The following is an 18,681-nucleotide window of genomic DNA, read 5'->3' as shown; positions in this document are numbered from 1 at the left end:
GCGAGAGGATATTTGTCTTTTATAATGATTATAAATAATGGTCTTTGTTCCTATTCATTGGGCCTGTTTCTCGTTCGAATGAAGATCTCTAAATTACCGTATTCAGCCGAAATGGGCTAAAAGGATCTCCATGTCAATAAGTGTGCAGCCCTGTTTTTACTAACTTTTATCCAGTTCAGCATATTGTCCTTTTTCCAATGAAATCCCTCCAGACTGGGGAAGAGGTGACTGTGGAGAGGTTCTTGGTTCCAGAAGCACCATTCACATGCAGTATAAATGTTTTCTTCAATCATGTTTCCAAGGCAGGGAAAGAGCATTGTGCTCCACTGACCGTTGCTTTAAAACCAAACCCCAATCAGATTTATATGAACAGCTGTTCAGGGGGGGTCAGGAGCCTCCCAGCTGTGGGAACTCAAGCTGGGCTTGGATTTACATGGCTTTTGAACGCCTCGGGTTTACTCTAAGACAGAGAAGAACATGAGTGATGCTTTGCAGTTATGTAACACCTTTCGCCCACAGACCTCAAAGCACTATAGAAACATGCATTCATAGAGCCAAAGACTTTTAAGGCCAGAAGAGACATTCTGATGGTCTAGATTGACCTCCTGCATAGCACAGAACAGCAGCTCCTCCCAGTGCATCAAACCCAGCCCCAGTAACTTGGGCTAAGCCCCATGCGGTGCATATTATTTGTATGTAAGAATGGGGAAACTGAGGCACGGGGCGCCCACGCGGCTTGCCCAGAGTCGCACAGTGGGCCAGTGCAGAACGTGACTCCCAGTCTCGTGCGCTCACCACTCGATCTCTTGCTACATGCAGGCCCCATTAAGCAAACCCACTGGAGCTAGCGAGGGCCGTGCCCCGAGCTCTGAACACCCCCGAGCTTGGGAGAGGGTTGGGCCCATAGCTAAGTGGAACCCACATATCATGACATTGCTGTTGCCAGAGCACCCCACCTTTACAGCCCCCCCATCCTTTCACCTCAGGGGGGATGAGCAGAACTCCCTTCCCTGCCTTCCTGCCCCTCCGCCGTAGGGGGTCTGGCAGTATCTGCTCTTCTCCCCACGCAGCTTCGGGGCTATTGCTTCTCTTCTCTTGCCTTCTCCCTCTGCGGCTGCTTTGGGGCTGGCTGGTGAAGGCTGCTTGGCGCTGTGCTCTAGGGCCGGGGACGGAGGGCAGGCACGGCCCAACGTGGGTGCTGCTGGCCTGCCTAACACCCAGTGCTGGTAAGTGCTTGGGCCTTGGCCCCACGTGGGTGGATGTCTGCACCACTGCAGCCACATCGAAGGGGGGCGGGGGTCTGCCCCATGGCTCTGACTGCAGGGCGGGCTCTCGGGAAGCTAAAGAAAGAGAGTCACGTTTTACTTCTCCTAAGGTCAGAGCAGAATTCTGCCAGGAACTCGCTTCCCTCTCTGAGCGCGACCCGTGGTCCCCGGCCAGCGGTGGGAAATGAGCTCCCCCTGGCCGAGCTGCTCCCCTCTCCAGAGCACTGTGACATACGCGCTATTCTCTGCCTCCCATTGCAGGGCTGATCCGGATCGCAGCCGTGCTGTTCTCGCTGGGCACCGCCTGGCTCTTTGTACAGACGTACTTCAACACCGGCTGGAAGGTCGTCAGTCTGCGGAGCTGGCTGGGTAAGGCGATTTCCCAGGACAGCTGGGGCCAGTCTGGAAGACGTCCGAGGCTTCCATAGGTGGCTCCATGGGATGTGTAATTTGTAGCTGGCTGGACAGAGTATTCTGCCCCCGTCCCCTCCACGGAGCCCATTTACTCGGGGCGCATGAATTGCATTGTAAGATCTCGCCTCCATCTCTGCAGTGGGTCTGGGTGGACGGCAGGCTCTCCCTTCTGCTTGCCCACCTAGATCACCTGCACCGAGTCCTCCAACTCTGCATCATTTAATGCCCACGGTGGGGCCGTGGGGCCATGGGCCACGGGTGTGGCACGTAGGGTACGTCCGCCCAGCAGGAAAAGACCTGGCACAGCAAGTCTCAGAGCCTGGGGCTTGCGGGGCTGGCACTGCAGGGCTATAAAGAGCAGTGTAGACACTCCGGCTTGGGGCACAGATGTTGGCTCCTGCCCTCACTGGCTCTGCGCCCAGGGCGCCCGGTCAGTTATTCCGTGATTAATCATCTTTTCTCATTTACACTCATGGACGTATTTCTATGAAGTGGGTCTCCCCAGCCGGCCGCGTTAATCCCAAACTCTGGGTTGGGCTTTGTTTAGCCAGACACCTGCCTTCCTCCTCCAGTCGCTTCCTTGGCTGCCCAGTCTCTCTTTCGGCTCGGCAAGGGGGCGGGGGGGTTCAGAGGTGTGATGCTGCTGCTTGTGTCTCCCCAGGTTCTGACTCCGACCCGCCCAGTGAGTATACGAGTGCGCCGTTCTCGTGTCACCCGTGTCACATCGGAGCCGCGCGGAGCTCTGAGAAGTGCTGGCAGAACGAGGGAGCAAAGCGGGGCTCGGTTTACAAGGCAAGGGGTGAAATCCTGCCCCGCTGAAGTGCCTGGGAGTTCCACTGTGACTCCAGTGGGGCCAGGAGTTCATCCCTGGGGCCTGACTTGTTGCCAAAGATTCACACCGAGGCCCCAGTTCCGCCCCCATTATTGATGTCAAGTGGCCCCCTCCTAGGCGAGCCGTCCCAAGCACGCTAACCGAAGTGCTGGGCTGGACGCGGGAATCCCTGGGCGAGGTTCTCTGGCTCATGCGATGCCGGAAGTTAGACTAGAGATGCTCAGAATGGTCCCGGGTGCTGCTGCACGACAGCTCATGACAATCGCAGTGATAACAACAGCCGCCCCTCGACGGACACGCTGTGTCTGTGACTCGCCTGCCTGTTGAGACAGCCGCTAAGTCGGGGGGGAAGCAAATCCCTTCTGGACGCTGCCCTCTGCTAACGATTACAAACGATTCACTCGGAACAAGCATCACACAAGCCTGCGCCAGGCCCTGCCTGATTCACCCCCTCCGGATACACCGATCCCACGTTAAACCTTCGAACAGACTCAGCTAAACGAGCCTTTTCCTCAGCGCCCTCCATTTCACTGGTACTGGAGCTTATCCCAGCCCGTCTCTTTCCTTAGAGATGCTGCAGTTATTCCAGACACCCTTTTCTGCCCAAAATAGTTGTGTGCCAATATCAGAACAATAAACTCGAGAGGTGCCCTGCCAAGGGGATGCCCCCATCCTACAACTGTGCAAGGATGAATTTCACCCAGTGCCCCAAACACTGAACTCTCTGCTCAGGTTAGATGCAAACGCCCTCTGATGTCTAGAGAAACTGAGTCAGTCCCCTCCGGATTTGGCCCATGTATTGAAAACCCGCACCAGATTACCTGTGTTAAGCAATGTCCAACGGCTGCCTGTGCAAGGCAGTACAATTCACAGTCTGCTCTTCATTCCCTTCAGAGACCCAGCCCCTGCGAAACAAGTGTGGTAATGAACAAAGTTGTCCTGAAAGCACTTTTGCATTTAAAGTCTCGAGTGGAGCAGCCAATGTTGTTGGGCCTTTTATGTGCTTTGAAAATACGATGTAAGTACTGAAGTAGCACACCAAAAGGCCATATTACACTGCAGGTAGGAGGGACTCTTGGGAGAGGACTTGGGGGGTGGGCTGAGCAGCCTTGAGGGAGGAACCTTAGCAGCAGCCAAACCTGGGGAGAGGGATTCAGCCGCTCTTTGTTATGTTGTTAATGTCTTTGCTTGATAAAAGCAGACTCAGGCAAGGGACAAATTTGGATCCTACGCAGTATGTGGGCTGTGCTTGGGAACCAGCGGGGTAAAGCGCCTGCTCACACAACAGGGGAAGAAAAAACTGCTGGGTAACAATGGTGATGGGCATAGGTATAAATGAGGTTGAAAATCCTTTGAAAATAGGCCTCCCTGCTGCAATGTTCATGACTATTGCAGCTGGCCTAAAACGAACCCTGCAGACGCCCTTTTCGAACAGCTGTGCTTTCAAATGTCCCTTTGAACTGACATTGATTTTCTGCTCTTTATTTCCAGTATCATGAGTGGTGTGAAGAATAATGTTGGCAGAGGGTTAAACATCGCGCTAGTAAACGGTGAGTTCTCAGAGTGGGACTCATTCTCCCTTGTACACAGGGTGCCCTGTCCCGCACTGACTGCAGTGGGAATATCACCTACAGCAGGGCTGCAAGCTCTGGCCATTTCGATGCATTTGAGCAGCTACTTATCTCCATGAGTGACTGTCAATGGGAAGGAAATGATTGTATCAGTGAGCTCAGTAACGACTCCTTGGGCTCTAGGGTTATAGCTAGTTACCTGTTTAATTAACTAATGCTTGCCCAGCAAATCCAGGGCCAGATCCCAGCTAGCGGAGGTCAGCCCAGGTCCAATGACTTCAGCTCACCCCAGCTGAAGATCTGGCTCTTGCACTGCAGAGCGTTGAGTAACACTCTCTTGGGCCCACTCGGGAAGTCCTTAGTCAGGCAAACTCCTGTTGAGTTTTCATCTAGTCTTGCTGGGGCAGGGACCTTATTGGCTGCTGACCAAAAACATATTGATTCCTGGAGTGAGCGTCCCGGGTCACTTCGCTTTTCTTTGTACTCTCCCTCTTCGTCCCAGCACCCGCCGCTGAGTTTCCCAGAGTGGGCAAAATCACTGGCCCGATGTCAAATTTGGCACAAGCCCCAGAAACACAGACCCACCCTGCTGGCTGGGCGCTGAACAGAGCCAGCTCCCTCGTCCTGCCAGTCTCCAGAAAGATACGCTAGCAAGAGAAACCGGCGGGGAGGTTCAGAGCTCAGTGGGTGTCAACACAGCTCCGAGTTTAACTAACAACCCCCCCAAAAAGCACAGAGCTTTAACGCGGGGAGGAAAGCAGGCTACGCAAGCAGCGCCCTGGCAGAGTTAATGGAAGGCAGTCAGGTATCAGTAGGTTTGCCCTGAGTCTCTCCTACTGCTGGACATAACACGGCAGCCCTTTAGCAGGAACCCATTTAGCAGGAGCTGGGGCATAAGCCACTGGGGCAGACAATAAAAGGCACCGTAGCTTTGTCTCTGCACTAACTGTCTGCACTAATTCTCTGGTCAGCATTTCCGGGAAAGGGCCCAGCTCCGGCATGAAGGAGCTGCCATTCCCCCCAATGGGAGCTCAGCTCAGCAACTTGAAGTCAATCTGACAAAAGGCCGATTATCGGAGAACATCTCAGGTAGAAAGAGAGACCCCAGAGGCACCACTGTTACTCTGCCAGGGTGGTTCTGTTGCAATCAATGGAGTTGTGCTGGCAGGAGATGAGGGTAATGCAGCAGTGAAAGGGGCCCAGGGTGCACGTAGGTGTATCCAATTGCAGGATCAGGATCCTGAGCGATGCATTTAGCTCCATGTGCCATTAATCTTAATTTCCATTGCTCCCACCAAACTCATGCTAGTGAAATGGAATTCCACAGTGACTGAGCAAACATTAATGATAGATGCCGGCTTCCATTGGTTTTGCTGGTAAAGGCAGCTTTCCATGCCATGGGAGTGAACATTATGAACATAATTTGGTGGGAAAGAGTCAACATGGTTTTAGTAAAGGGAAATCATGCCTCACCAATCTACTAGAATTCTTTGAGGGGGGTCAACAAGCATGTGGACAAGGGGGATCCAGTGGATATAGTGTACTTAGATTTTCAGAAAGCCTTTGACCAGGTCCCTCACCAAAGGCTCTTAAGCAAAGTAAGCGGCCATGGGATAAAAGGGAAGGTCCTCTCATGGATTGGTAACTGGTTAAAAGATAGGAAACAAAGGGTAGGAATAAATGGTCAATTTTCAGAATAGAGAGAGGTAAATAGTGGTGTCGCTACTGGACCCAGTCCTATTCAACATATTCATAAATGATCTGGAGAAAGGGGTAAACAGTGAGATGGCAAAATTTGCAGATGATACAAAACTACTCAAGATAGTTAAGTCCCAGGCAGACTGCGAAGAGCTACAAAAGGATCTCTCAAAACTGAGTGACTGGGCTACAAAATGGCAGATGAAATTCAGTGCTGATATTTGCAAAGTAATGCACATTGGAAAACACCCCAACTATACATATACAATGATGGGGTCTAAATTAGCTGTTACCACTCAAGAAAGAGATCTTGGCGTCCTTGTGAATAGTTCTCTGGAAAGATCCATTCAATGTGCAACGGCGTCAAAAAAGCAAACAGAATGTTGGGAATCATTAAGAAAGGGCAAGATAATAAGACAGAAAATATCATGTTGCCGCTATATAAATCCATGGTACGCCCACATCGCGAATACTGTGTGCAGATGTGGTCGCCCCATCTCAAAAAAGATATACTGGAATTAGAAAACGTTCAGATAAGGGCAACAAAAATTATTAAGGGTATGGAACAGCTTCCATATGAGGAGAGATTAATAAGACTGGGACTTTTCAGCTTGGAAAAGAGACGACTAAGGGTGAATATGACAGAGATCTATAATATCATGACTGGTGTGGAGAAAGGAAATAAGGAAGTGTTATTTACTCCTTCTGATAACACACGAACTAGGGGTCACCAAATGAAATTAATAAGCAGCTGGTTTAAAACAAACAAAAGGAAGTATTTCTTCACACAACCCACAGTCAACCTGTGGAACTCCTTGCCAGAGGATATTGTGAAGGCCAAGACTATAACAGTGTTCAAAAAAAGAGCTAGATAAATTCATGGAGGGTAGGTCCATCAATAGCTATAGCCAGGATGGGCAGGGATGGTGTCCCTGGCCTCTGTTTGCTAGAAGCTGGGAATGGGCAACAGGGGATGGATCACTTGATGATCACCTGTTCTGTTCACTCCCTCTGGGGCACCTGGCATTGGCCACTGTTGGCAGACAGGACACTGGGCTAGATGGACCTTTGGTCTGACCCAGTCTGGCCATTCTTATGTTCTTAAGGAAAGACCATCTCCAGTACAGCCTCTATGTGGCTGCAGGCAGCTCACAACCGCCCCCCTTGTTCTGGTGGCTAGGCTGGGAGTTCAATGGGGCCCGTGGCAAGCAGGGCAAGGCATGGCCGCCGGCAGGAGACAGCGAGGTGGGGAGAGCTGGTCAGTTGTCTCAGCCCCAGCATAGGTCAGTAGGACAGAGTTACGTTACACTGTGAGGTTCGGGGCACTGGGGAGCGTTCTGCTGTGCCGGAAAGCAGTGCGGACTGTGTCTGAGGGAGCAGCAGGGCTGACCTGCCCTGGGGACCCCACACGGGATCCTGGCTAACACGTCTGACGGGCTGGCCTGGGATGCCAGGGGAGTTCCTGGGAGAGTGACAATTGCACCAGCCTTTGCCAGCCCACAGCCTGCCCTTCTTCCTCTCCTCCTCCCCCCCTCCCCTGGGCCATGTGGATGGAGAGGTGAGCTCCTGGCCCTCCCCTCTCCCTCCCCCGCTGGGGAGGCTGGGGGTGCTGCTGGTGCACACCTGCTCCAGAGCATCTCGTCTCCACACAGACTGTGTCCAGCCCCCTGCTGAATCAGAAGTGGGGCAAGGAGACGCCCGGGCCCTTCCCAGGCAGAGAGATCTGTAGGGGCGTGATCTAGCAGTGAATGCACATTGCAATCAGCATGGGATGGGTATTACCAGTGATAGCACTGCCCGCCCCTGCATGTCAGACCTCGGCACTGCAATGCACTGAGCATTCGCCTGTCCAAGAGCCTTCAGCTCCCACCTGGTCTAGCTTGTTCCTGCCCGACTGGGAGAGTGGCCAGCTGTGTGATAAAGACGGAGCTGGAGACAGCACGGCTGCTCCTGAGCCTGGCTACAGACACCGCAGATGGTCAAAATCTGCCTACACGTCCACCTAGCCCCACAGATGTCAGGAGGTCGCATGGGTGTCAGAGCAGAAGTGGGTTCAGTCAGGAGGCCAAGGGTTTAACGTAGGGGGTTGGTCTTAGGGAACCTTGCATTCCTCCAACGTACTCTGCTCTTTTTAGAATGAGAACCTTCCGTGTCATTTATTAGCAGCATCTTTGCAGATTGATGGACTCTGCAGGGTGTGAACTTTGCACTTAATAATTCCTAGGAATAGCTCAAGCAGGCCTGGGACAATCCACACTGAGCTTTTCACAACAGAATTGTGTGAGATCAGCACTCCCCGCTTTCCTTCTGCGGCTGTCATCTCTCTCCTTGGCAGCTCGGACCATCTCCCTCGGATCGGAGGGTTCTGCCATTGCCTGATTTAATGTTTTCATTCCACATTATGGTCCCAATCCTGCAATCGGCTCCACCAGCTCAGACCATTCTGGAGCCCCATTGAGCCTCCTCTGCTGGGCGGCGCAAGGATCTGTTCTAGTTGGTCCCTTTTGCTGGACTGGGACCTAAAATGAACTGATGGCCATTCAGCCTGGTGTCACTTATTTTAGCAGCTCTGCTTACCCACCAGCGCTAGATCCTTTCCCGACTACTAGATGGTTGTGCTAATCCCATCGCTCCAGTCGTAGGCAGCGTGTCCTTTACAAAGTGCAGGATTGCGTCAAGGAGCAATTCTGCACAGATTCCACTGGATACATGAGCTGAACAGGACTAAACAATGCATTTCTGTCACAAAGCTTACATTATAGAAAGTAATTGCTCTGTTTCATTTGCCATCTTTAGGAACAAATGGCCAGATCATGAAAACAGACGTCTTCGACATGTATTCTGGAGGTAGGGCTTTGCTTTCACTAAACACTCAGACTCTACCAGTGCTTCACATTTATAGTAAAATCCAGAGCACTGCAAGTAGGATTGATAACTAGCTCCTTCTCCTTCTCCTCTGTTTACTCACTAGTAAAATGAAGTGGACCTAAGCAGTGCTGCCAACTCTTGCTATTTCTATTTGGTGTTTTCCTTAAAGCCCCTACTCCTGGAATCATGTTATTATGTGAGACTCTCAGGTTTTATTTATTTTTTTTAAAAGGACATTTCTGGCCCTCATGGCTGTGGAGAAAAGCTTGAAAATGTGCCCCCAGATGTCTTGATAGACAAAGCACATAAAAAGATCCAAATTTATTATTTTTAAACCCTTATGATTATTAAACCAATGAGACCTGACTCATGGTTTTTGAACACTGGGGTTTGGCAATCTTGTTTATGTCGCTTGTTTTCTTCCCCTCCTATCACAGGTAAATTACAGAGTCAGTGTATAGATGCTAAGTAGCTTTCTGCATTAATCACATCCGTCTAAAAGCATGTTTTTAAAAAGAGTCTCTATCTTCCTATAGAAATCCCCCTCGCTCTGCTCACATGAATTATTCTGCTAGTTTTAATGGGATGACTCTTGTGAGTGAACGGGACAGTACTGGGCCCACGTTTTGTGTCGTGTAGACGCTACAGTGCCCAGATGCCAGCCCTTCTGAAACACGTATCTAGCAGCTGGCCAATCACAGAGTGTAGCGTACGTGGTGTTAGCTCTGTAAGAAAGCTCATCCGCAGGTTGTATGCTGAACTCCCAAAGGATCTGTTCTCTGTCAGGAACATCATTGCTCAGTGTCTTCCAGCCAGAGACCCCAGCCTACAGTCTGATGGGGAGAAATCACTTAACTGTCGCCGCACTATTTGCTTTCAAACATGGTTAATCCACCTGTCAGTATCCGAGAGGCCAAATTCTGCATGCGGGTACACCGCCACTACCCTACTGCAGCCAGCAGAGGGCAGGCCTGGGCACTGCGGGGCCAGACCCTCAGCTGGTGTCAATCAGCATAGGACTGTTAACAACAGTGGAGATGCACCAGCTTACACCAACTGAGGATGTGGCCCGAGATGTTTAATTTTAAACCGATGTGGAAATAACAGAGGGACCCGTCACTTAGGGCTTGTTTCTGGCCTTCGGCACAGGATGACTATCGCTCTCAGGGGGGACGGGCTCGGCGTCCTGGACGGCTGGGTGCTCAGCAGTGTACAGGATCAGACCTGCTCTGCTCAAGAGCTATTTATGCCCTCCTGCCCTACTGGGGCTGTGCGCCGGCAGCACATTTGCTGTGCAGGAGTCCATAGGCACTGTCCGTAAAGACGCTGCGGTTTTCAGCTAGGTCCCTAGACAGAGCCTTAGGGCTAGTCTACACTTACGAGCCGGGTCGACGCGGTGAGTTCGACTTCTCGGAGTTCGAACTATCGCGTCTAATCTGGATGCGATAGTTCGAACTCCGGAAGCGATAGTTCGAACTCCGGTACTCCACCACTGCAAAAGGCGGTGGCGGAGTCGACCTTGGAGCCGCGGACTTCGATTCCGCGGCGTCTGGACGGGTGAGTAGTTCGAACTAGGGTACTTCGAATTCAGCTACGCTATTCACGTAGCTGAATTTGCGTACCCCAGTTCGACCCCGCTTCTTAGTGTGGACCAGCCCTCACACTGAAGAATCTCAGAGTAGGTACCAGTCATGGCTGCAATGGAGTCACAGGGTGCTAGCTAATCTCACCAACTTTATGTAGCTAACTAGGGTCTCAGACATGCAATTGGATCAGACCATTGCACCTCAGTGTATCCAATTGCAGGATCAGGATCCTGAGCGATGCGTTTAGTTCCATGTGCCATTAATCTGAATTTCCATTGCTCCCACCAGACTCATGCGAGTGCAATGGAATTCCACAGTCCCTGAGCAAACATTAACCCTAGATGCCGGCTTCCATCGGTTCTGCTGGCAAAGACGGCTTCCATGCCATGGCAGTGGGAGAAAATAGCTCTGCAACATGGCGCAAAGGGCCCAGCCTGCAAAGTGCAAGGGACCTCCTGCAAATTGCTGAGTGTCTTCGACCCCATTGAAGATAAAAGGTGCTGAGGGGGCGTTTGGCACCTGCTCCAATCCTACCCCAGAATGTGGAGAAATTAATTTTCAGCTGGTTTTCCCCAAGGCAGAACATTCTGTGCGCAGTCGTTGTGTGTCTGAGGCCCAGTCATTAACTCAGTCCATGGAACAGCCCAGGGGGCATGGGGGGGCGGGGGAATTGTCTTTGATCCTAAGGAGTTTAGCCCAATGGCTTTTAGCTGATTGATCAGCAAGGAGGTCTTTCATTAATTAGCTGAAATGATGCTGTGTGATGAACTTTGATTTCAACCAGGTTGGATCGGAAAACTATAAATAATACTTGACGGAAATGGGCTGATTTGGCTCACAAGGGAAACCCAAAGGAGAATAATTGAAAAGGAAATTATTAGTGGAATTCAGACGCCATCTTTCAAAAACCATAGCCTTTCCATACAGTCAGGGCCTCAGTGCCGAGTAGCTAGTCAAACAACGTAGGGTTCGTTGCGGTGAGATCTCTGTGCAATATTTTTCTAACATAAAGCATGATTAAATGAAACCAGTACGCATGTTATGCCGGGCAAGTGTAATTGTGTGAAAGTGACATTGCTGAAACAGGTCTGCTCTCTTAACGTCAATGTGCTGCGAATTCAGTCTGACTTGGAAAATGCTGTTGTACTCTATGGGTGACATTCTCCTCTGCAATTCACGCTGAGGGTTCTCCCAGGACCGTAGGGGTCAGAGTGCTTATGCTGGGCCTCTGCCAGGGGTGAATTTCACCCTATCCCTGTAAAATATCTGTTGGGAACTGGCTGTGGCTGGGTACCAGGTCTTTTAGCAGAATGTCTCTGTGGATTCTCTTTTCTTTACCAGACACCAAGCTGTTACTGGACTTCCTGAAAGCAATCCAAAGTGGCACTATAGTGATAGTCGCCTCCTATGATGACCCAGCGACAAAGTAAGTACAATGCGAAGAGGGGACGTTGGATTCCCAAGGGCCCGTCCTTCACCCACAGTGTCAATGGCAAATCTCTCCTTCGGTTCTGGGGGAGCAGGGTCAGACCCCAGATCCATGCATTGCAATCAGAACTGGATTAGGGTCATGTGCTCTGCAGGGAGCTACCCCTTCAGACCATTCAGAAGCATCAGACGATGCAGAACGCAGCTGTCTGCTTGCCAGTCACCATGTGTCAGGCGGAGAACACATTACGCCATGTGTCAGGTGGAGAACACATTACACCATGTGTCAGGCGGAGAACACATTACACCATGTGTCAGGCGGAGAACACATTACACCAGGAGTCGGCAGCCTACAGCACACGTGCCAAAGGTGGCACGCGAGCTGATTTTTGTTGGCACGTGGAGCGGGCTGAGCCGTTCAGCCCGCCGCCACTCTGGGGTTCCCGCTGCTGGCCCCTGGCCAGCCAGGGTCCCGCTGCCGGTCCCACTCAGCACCCGCTGCCGGCCTGGGTGAAGGAACCCCAGGCTGGCAGTGGGCTGTGAGCCCAGCTGGCAGGAGCCAGCAGCTGAAACCCCAGAGCGGGGCTGGCAGAGACGCTCAACCCACCACCGAAACCCCAGAGCTGGGCGGGCTGACCCGCTCAGTCCCTGCTCTGGGGTGCTGGCTGCTGGCCCCTTGCCAGCCGGGGTCCCCGCCGCAGCCCCACTCCCCTTGCTTCCAGTTGGAGTTCCAGCGCAGGCCCCCTGCCAGACAGAGTCCAGGCCTCCGGCCCTGCTCAGCCCTACCACTCACCTCAGCTGCCGATCTGGGGTTCCAGCTGGTTAACAACTGACCACTCAGAAGCCTGTGTGCAGCTTGAAGTATCCAAATAGGTGCCACCAGACACTGGAAAACTCAGCAAGGAAAAGCCAGGGCAGGGATCACACTAAACTAATAAGAGCTGCATTTTAATTTAATTTTAAATAAAGCTTCTGAAAGATTTTGAAAACCCTGTTTACTTTAGATACAACAGTAGTTTGGTTATATATTCTAGACTTATAGAGAGACCTTTTAAAAAACGTTAACATGTATTACCGGCACACGAAGCCTTAAATTAGAGTGTATACATGAAGACTCGGCACAGCACTGCTGAAAGGTTGCCGACTGCTGCATTTCACCATGTGTCAGGCGGAGAACACATTACGCCATGTGTCAGGGGGAGAACACATTACGCCATGTGTCAGGGGGAGAACACATTACGCCATGTGTCAGGGGGAGAACACATTAGGCTATGTGTCAGGCGGAGAACACATTACACCATGTGTCAGGGGGAGAACACATTACGCCATGTGTCAGGGGGAGAACACATTACGCCATGTGTCAGGCGGAGAACACATTACGCCATGTGTCAGGGGGAGAACACATTAGGCCATGTGTCAGGTGGAGAACACATTACGCCATGTGTCAGGCGGAGAACACATTAGGCCATGTGTCAGGCGGAGAACACATTACACATTACACCAGTGCTCAGGAAGCTGCACTGAATGTCCCAGGAAGTCCCCCAGGAGCTACGGACAATCACAAACCTCCCCACCTTGTGCCCCAAGTGCAAGACACATTTCTTTGACCTGCCGTCTATAACAAACATATAACAGGTGTATTACCCAAACAATATGGTTTTAAAAACTCCAACCCCAGCACTCCCCTGCGCACACGTCTCCCCTGGAGGAGAAGATGAAGGAACAAGTAGGTGACAGATGTTGGTCATGTTGCGTAATGCCCAACGGGAAGGCTCCGCACTACGCTGATGAGCATGTGGCACCGATCTCGAATGGCAATGTGGGCTTCCCTTGAGAGGATGCGGGAGCTGCTATCCAGCAATCCTGTTTTCCCTTTTTCTTAGGCTGAACGATGAAGCCCGGGCGTTATTCACCGACCTGGGAAGTAGCCATGCGAGCAAGCTGGCCTTCCGAGACAACTGGATTTTCATAGGCGCAAAACAGCTCAAGGATAAAAGCCCCTATGAACAGGTATTTTCCCCTCTCCCCCAAGAGGAAGCCTGTGGCCTTGGTCAGTATTCTGGCCACTTCTGCCTGAGCTGCTGCCATCCAGGCTGTCGTGTCTCCTGCTGGTATTCGTCTGACTTGGACAAATTCTTTCAAAAAAAAAAAAAATCTGGCAAGTGCCTGGCTCCGGATGTAGCTCAGTGAGAGCGTGTGGCACACACGGGAGCGTGCACCAGGGCCACCCAGAGGATTCGGGGGCCTGGCGGCGGGGGGCCCTCGCCACCAAATTGCCGCCAAAGACCCAGCACTTCAGAGGCGGGTCCCGGGGCAGAAGGACCCCCCGCCGCCGAATTGCCACCGAAGACCCGGAGCAGAAGAAGCTTCGGGGGCCCAGGCCCTGTGAGAGTTTTCTGGGGCCCTCAGGGTGAGTGAAGGACCCTGCTCCAGGGTCCCCGAAAAACTCTCGTGGGGGCCCCTGTGGGGCCCGGGGCCTGGGGCAAATTGCCCCACTTGCCCCCCCCCCTCTGGACGGCCCTGGCATGCACTCCCTTCCCTTGCACTGCTGCACAGCCGCATGGAACTGGAGGAACCTGCCAGGCCTTGCATGCAAACGGACAAATCAAACGTCCCCTTCTGCTGCCCAATTCCTGTGTCCCACACTGAGACAAGGCACAGGGCTGAACTCCAGCGCGGCTCTGTTCACACACATGCACTGGAGGAGCCAGGGCCTTAGGGAAAGTGTGAGGCAAAATGCTTCTATCCTAATTCCAGCTGTATCCAAAGCCACGGATTGGGAAGCCACTGCACAGGCCTTCCAGTGACCGGAGCTGTGACTGTCTCCTCTGTATTCCCCTCTCCACGCTGCTGTGTGCTGCTCCCGCACATACAGTCTGCACAGGCGGACGGGAGCCTGGAGCCACTGCTGCTCCTTCCAGCACACACTGGTGCTGCTTTCGCATGTGTGGGCAAAAATGTATACAGTCAGAACTGGGTTGATAATTCTGTAATGGCATAATCTTTATACCCTAAGTGGTCCACTAAAGGACAACAGCCTGCTACCGCTACCATCTACTGGAGCTTCTCCTTTAGCTCAAGTGGTAGAGCTCTGTGCTGCAGGGCTGAACATCCATGTTCCAAGCCGTGCTGACAATGCATGCAGGGGAGATGACATTATACCCTCATTATACTGATTATCTGTCAACTTGTAAATCTGACGTTCCCTTCTGCCATGCCAACCCCCTGCTTTATTTCTTTTTTTCCCCTCCAAAGCACTTAAAAAATGAAGCGGCAAAAAACAAATATGATGGCTGGCCTGAAGTTCTGGAAATGGAGGGCTGCGTCCCAAAGAAGATGGATTAGCAGAAGTCAGAACAACGCCCTTATTTAACAATACATTCCTGTTTGGCTGGAAGAAGCCAGTTCCAGCTGAATCCGGCATATGAACTGATCCCAGCTCCATGACAGCACAAAGCAACTGGCTGTTTTCAATTCACCAGCCAACTTATAACGGTGCCTGAACACTGCTTTAAGAACCTGTAGGCTATGGTATACTACACCGGCTATGAAGTCATAGCAAATGTCTAATCTTTCAGTATGATGTTCTATTATATTAATAAGGCACATGTTGAGGTGAAGGCAGTAATGTCAATATCAGGCATTTAATTTTCCTGTCTGTCTCAAAACAATAAGTGCACAACACCACCAGGGAAGAAATTGCTTCAGCTTCTGCTTCTTGAGTTGTTAAAAGTGATTTTAACAGTTTAAATCCTCCCACGTTGTTTCCAAGAAAAGAGATCAGAGACCAGCGGGCTTTTCAGCCTTGCTGACAAAGGCAGAACAAAATCTAGTGGCTGGAAGTCGAAGTTAGATCAATTCAACGTTGAAATAAGATGCCATTTCATAGCAAGGAGGGGGATTAAACATTGAAACAATTTGCTGGGGAGGCGGTGCGCTCGCTGTCACTTGGAGTCTTTGAGACAAGTTTTGATATCTTTTTTAAGTATACACTTTAACCCAGCTTCTAGGAGAAATTCTAAAGCCTTTGGGGGTGGGGAGCTGGATGTCACGGTGACCTTGGAATGTGGGAATCCTATGACTCCCCCTGTTCGTTCCCTTCCTTCATGGGCCACAGGGAGGCCGGGAAGCTCTGCACTGCCCTCAACGTGCTCGTAACACTTGCAGTTCTGCATTATGAGAATAACTGTAATCAAATCTCATGCTTCAGGGCTACAGCCAGTCACCTGCAGTGGTCAGGAAGGGATCTTTGTGCCCAGTGAACAGTTGTTATAAGTGCTGTAATATATATACGGCTTACTGTATTTTTCACTCCATGCATCCGATGAAGTGGGTTATAGCCCACAAAAGCTTATGCCCAAATACATTTGTTAGTCTCTAAGGTGCCACAGGGATTCCTCGTTGTTTATGTTCAAATAGTTTTCTCAGGGCATGACGATGCCTTCCAGTCCTGTCACTCAGATCCCAGTCAGTGCACGCGCTTGCACACCAGTGGGTGTTTCTGCAGAGAGGGTGAAGGAGCCATCATCCAGACAGCAGAATTCCCAGGGAAGTCAATGGGCCAGTGATGACGTCAATGGCCCGTTGCTTCCAATAGGACAGTTAGTACTATGTGCAAAGTTACCTTCATGTGCACGTCTTTGCAAGACCCAGGGCCTCAGACTGAAAGGTCTTTGTGGCAGGCAGGGGTCACCTTTTCCTCTATGGACAGCATCCAGCACAGCGCGGGCCCTGAATTGGTTGTTTCACAGGGACCATCAGCCTTGGGACAAAGTCCTGGGCACTGCTGGGACCCCAGGGCTCACTGGAGCGCCTCTCCCCCCCCGCCCCCGCCTCACGGGAAGGCTGGGGAAGTTGCTGTGTGTGACGGTTTTTGCTGGTGTTCGCTGGTTTGATTCCCGCCTGCCGGAGAGGCTTTAGTGTGTGTCACTGGGGTTGTGCCTGCTCTGGTGTCCCAGCAGCTCGCAGGGCTAGAGAGTGGGGAGTCCAGAGAGCCCAGAATGATTGACACGGAGGGGGTTGCTCGTCTACGTCACACACGCCGGGATGCAGGTTTCTTGCTTTCAGACATTTATCAGAAATAAATTGTCTATTTTATACGGGGGCTCTGGTTCCGGGAATATCAAAGAGCTGAACGATGGGGAGTTTGGGATTTTTTTGAGTCTCTAATAAAATTTCTAAGCAATGATGCTACCCAGCTCATTTCTGGGGAGAGTCTCGCTGGGGAGCTGCGGGGGCAGATCGGGCAGTGCAAGGGCAGATGAACTGTAAGTGGGATAAAAGCACAGTAAAAATAACCTCGTTTTCTCATTTCAAATGGCCGCAGCTGAGCTTGCAGAGTCCCCTGAGAATAAAGCCCTAAAGGTCCTTGTGGCGTGTGCAGGGAACAGGTCAGCTGACCACCTGGCTGGGTCCTCAGCGTGATCACTTCCTCCCAGGGACGCTAACACCTCTCGGCACAGGAGCCCCCGGTGACGGTCCCAGGGACCTTTACAGCATGTGCAATGAGAGCTGACGGGCCAGGGAGGCAGAGGGGTCTAGTGGTTAAAGTCAGGGCTCTGTGCCCTGCTCTGCTGCTAACGTGCTGTGGAATCTGACTTCTAAGCGTGGGAAAGATGCAATTGGAAGCTACTTTTCCCTTCTGCCTCACTCATCGAACAAAGGGGCACTGCTGGGAAGGAAGAGCCTGAGCGTTTAAAACCACCCAAAACCGTTTCTTTACACAGCACCAAGCAAAGCTCTGGAACTCACTGCCACCGGAGCTCCCTGAGCCAAACAGGGCTGGAAGGAGGAGAAGGGAGCCACTCCTGGCCCCTGGGGTAAGCTAGTCCTAACTCTGCAATGCCAGACCTCCAGGAGGAGAGCACCACTCTGCTGGGACAGAAAGCGTAGGGTTGCCTTTCAGAAGCTGGCAACCCCATATGAGCACCAGTTTGGGCTCAAGAAGCCCATGGAGGTTTGCGTTGCATAGCATGCCTTGGCCATCCATGCCCAGAGGGGGGTTTCTGTGCAGGGATCTTCCCAGGTCTGCATGAAATGGGGGAAGACATTGTGCTGTCAGGGACTGGACACCGTACTAGATGATCCACTGGACTGAGCTCGTATTGAACTTCCTATGAGAAATCTGAGCAGGGCAGGGACTGGGCCATTCACCAAAATGAGCAGAGCAGAAGAGAGAGAAATCAGGATGGGATGTTTCTCTGAGCTATACTCAGCCACAAGTTAGGAGCTTGATGCAGGAATTACTGGGTGGAATCATGTTGTATGGAAGGTCAGATCATAACAATCCCTTGTTATGCTTCATGCTTCTTTATGGCTGGAGCCACCAGACACCTGCAAAGAGCACATGTGGGGGTTGAACTCCATGGGCTGTGGGCGGCACAAGGATTGTTTCACTCAGTTCTCTTCCTGGCTGCAGAGTTTCTTGCCTACTCATACGTGTAAGCAAGAGCCGGCATGCAGCCTGGGATGTGAGTGCCGGGGAGAACTTTGCCATTACAGATGCTGGACCCCATGGGTTTGATGCTCCTCTCACACCAGTGGAAATCAGAGCGACTCCACGGAAGCAAAGTTCCAGTGGCGTTACAGGGGAAACGCCAGTGGTTTTAAAAAAAGGAGGCGGGAGAGAATCCGGCACTGTTACCCTTCACTGAGAGACACACCTGTGAAATGAAGTTCTGAACAAGTGATAAACGTATTTAACAAGTTGATATTCTAGGTTCGAACCAGTAGGTGGAAACCTTCCCGCAGGAGAGCTGGGAACACGGGCTGGATGTTTAAGATCTGTACTAGAAAATCAAAGCCTGCTGTCCCAGCACCCTAGTGATTATTCAGCTTGTGCTCTAGAGTCTCACTAGCCATCTGATGCTGACTACACTTCACCAGGGCCCCCACTACGAGAGATTTCATGTAGCTACGTGACGCCCTGTGTTTGCATGGCAGAGCTGTACAGAATTTGGTAACATGTTGCCTCTATACAAATCCATGCTGTGCCCAGACCTCAAATACTGCGTGCAGGT

The 18,681-nt window shown here is 51.6% G+C and overlaps 1 protein-coding gene across 5 annotated transcripts in view; it reads left to right on the top strand.

Moving 5' to 3' along the window:
* The window catches only part of FAM3D (FAM3 metabolism regulating signaling molecule D), a 28,458-nt gene extending 11,658 nt beyond the window's left edge, over positions 1 to 16,800 (top strand). For all 5 annotated transcript variants that reach the window (XM_045022724.1, XM_045022723.1, XM_045022725.1 and 2 more), the window contains 8 exons: positions 1,527 to 1,634; positions 2,341 to 2,361; positions 3,406 to 3,529; positions 4,003 to 4,061; positions 8,577 to 8,627; positions 11,576 to 11,660; positions 13,546 to 13,672; positions 14,918 to 16,800. In XM_045022724.1, coding sequence (XP_044878659.1) covers positions 1,527 to 1,634; positions 2,341 to 2,361; positions 3,406 to 3,529; positions 4,003 to 4,061; positions 8,577 to 8,627; positions 11,576 to 11,660; positions 13,546 to 13,672; positions 14,918 to 15,007 — 665 coding nt within the window. In that variant the 3' untranslated portion in view covers positions 15,008 to 16,800. The remainder of the gene's footprint in view (positions 1 to 1,526; positions 1,635 to 2,340; positions 2,362 to 3,405; positions 3,530 to 4,002; positions 4,062 to 8,576; positions 8,628 to 11,575; positions 11,661 to 13,545; positions 13,673 to 14,917) is intronic.
* Positions 16,801 to 18,681: the final 1,881 nt, after the last annotated feature.

The sequence above is a fragment of the Mauremys mutica genome, chromosome 7 (genome assembly GCF_020497125.1).
Source record: "Mauremys mutica isolate MM-2020 ecotype Southern chromosome 7, ASM2049712v1, whole genome shotgun sequence".
Lineage (NCBI taxonomy): Eukaryota > Metazoa > Chordata > Testudines > Geoemydidae > Mauremys > Mauremys mutica.
Note: the sequence above shows the minus strand (reverse complement) of the source record. Positions and strands in the feature narration are given on the sequence as shown.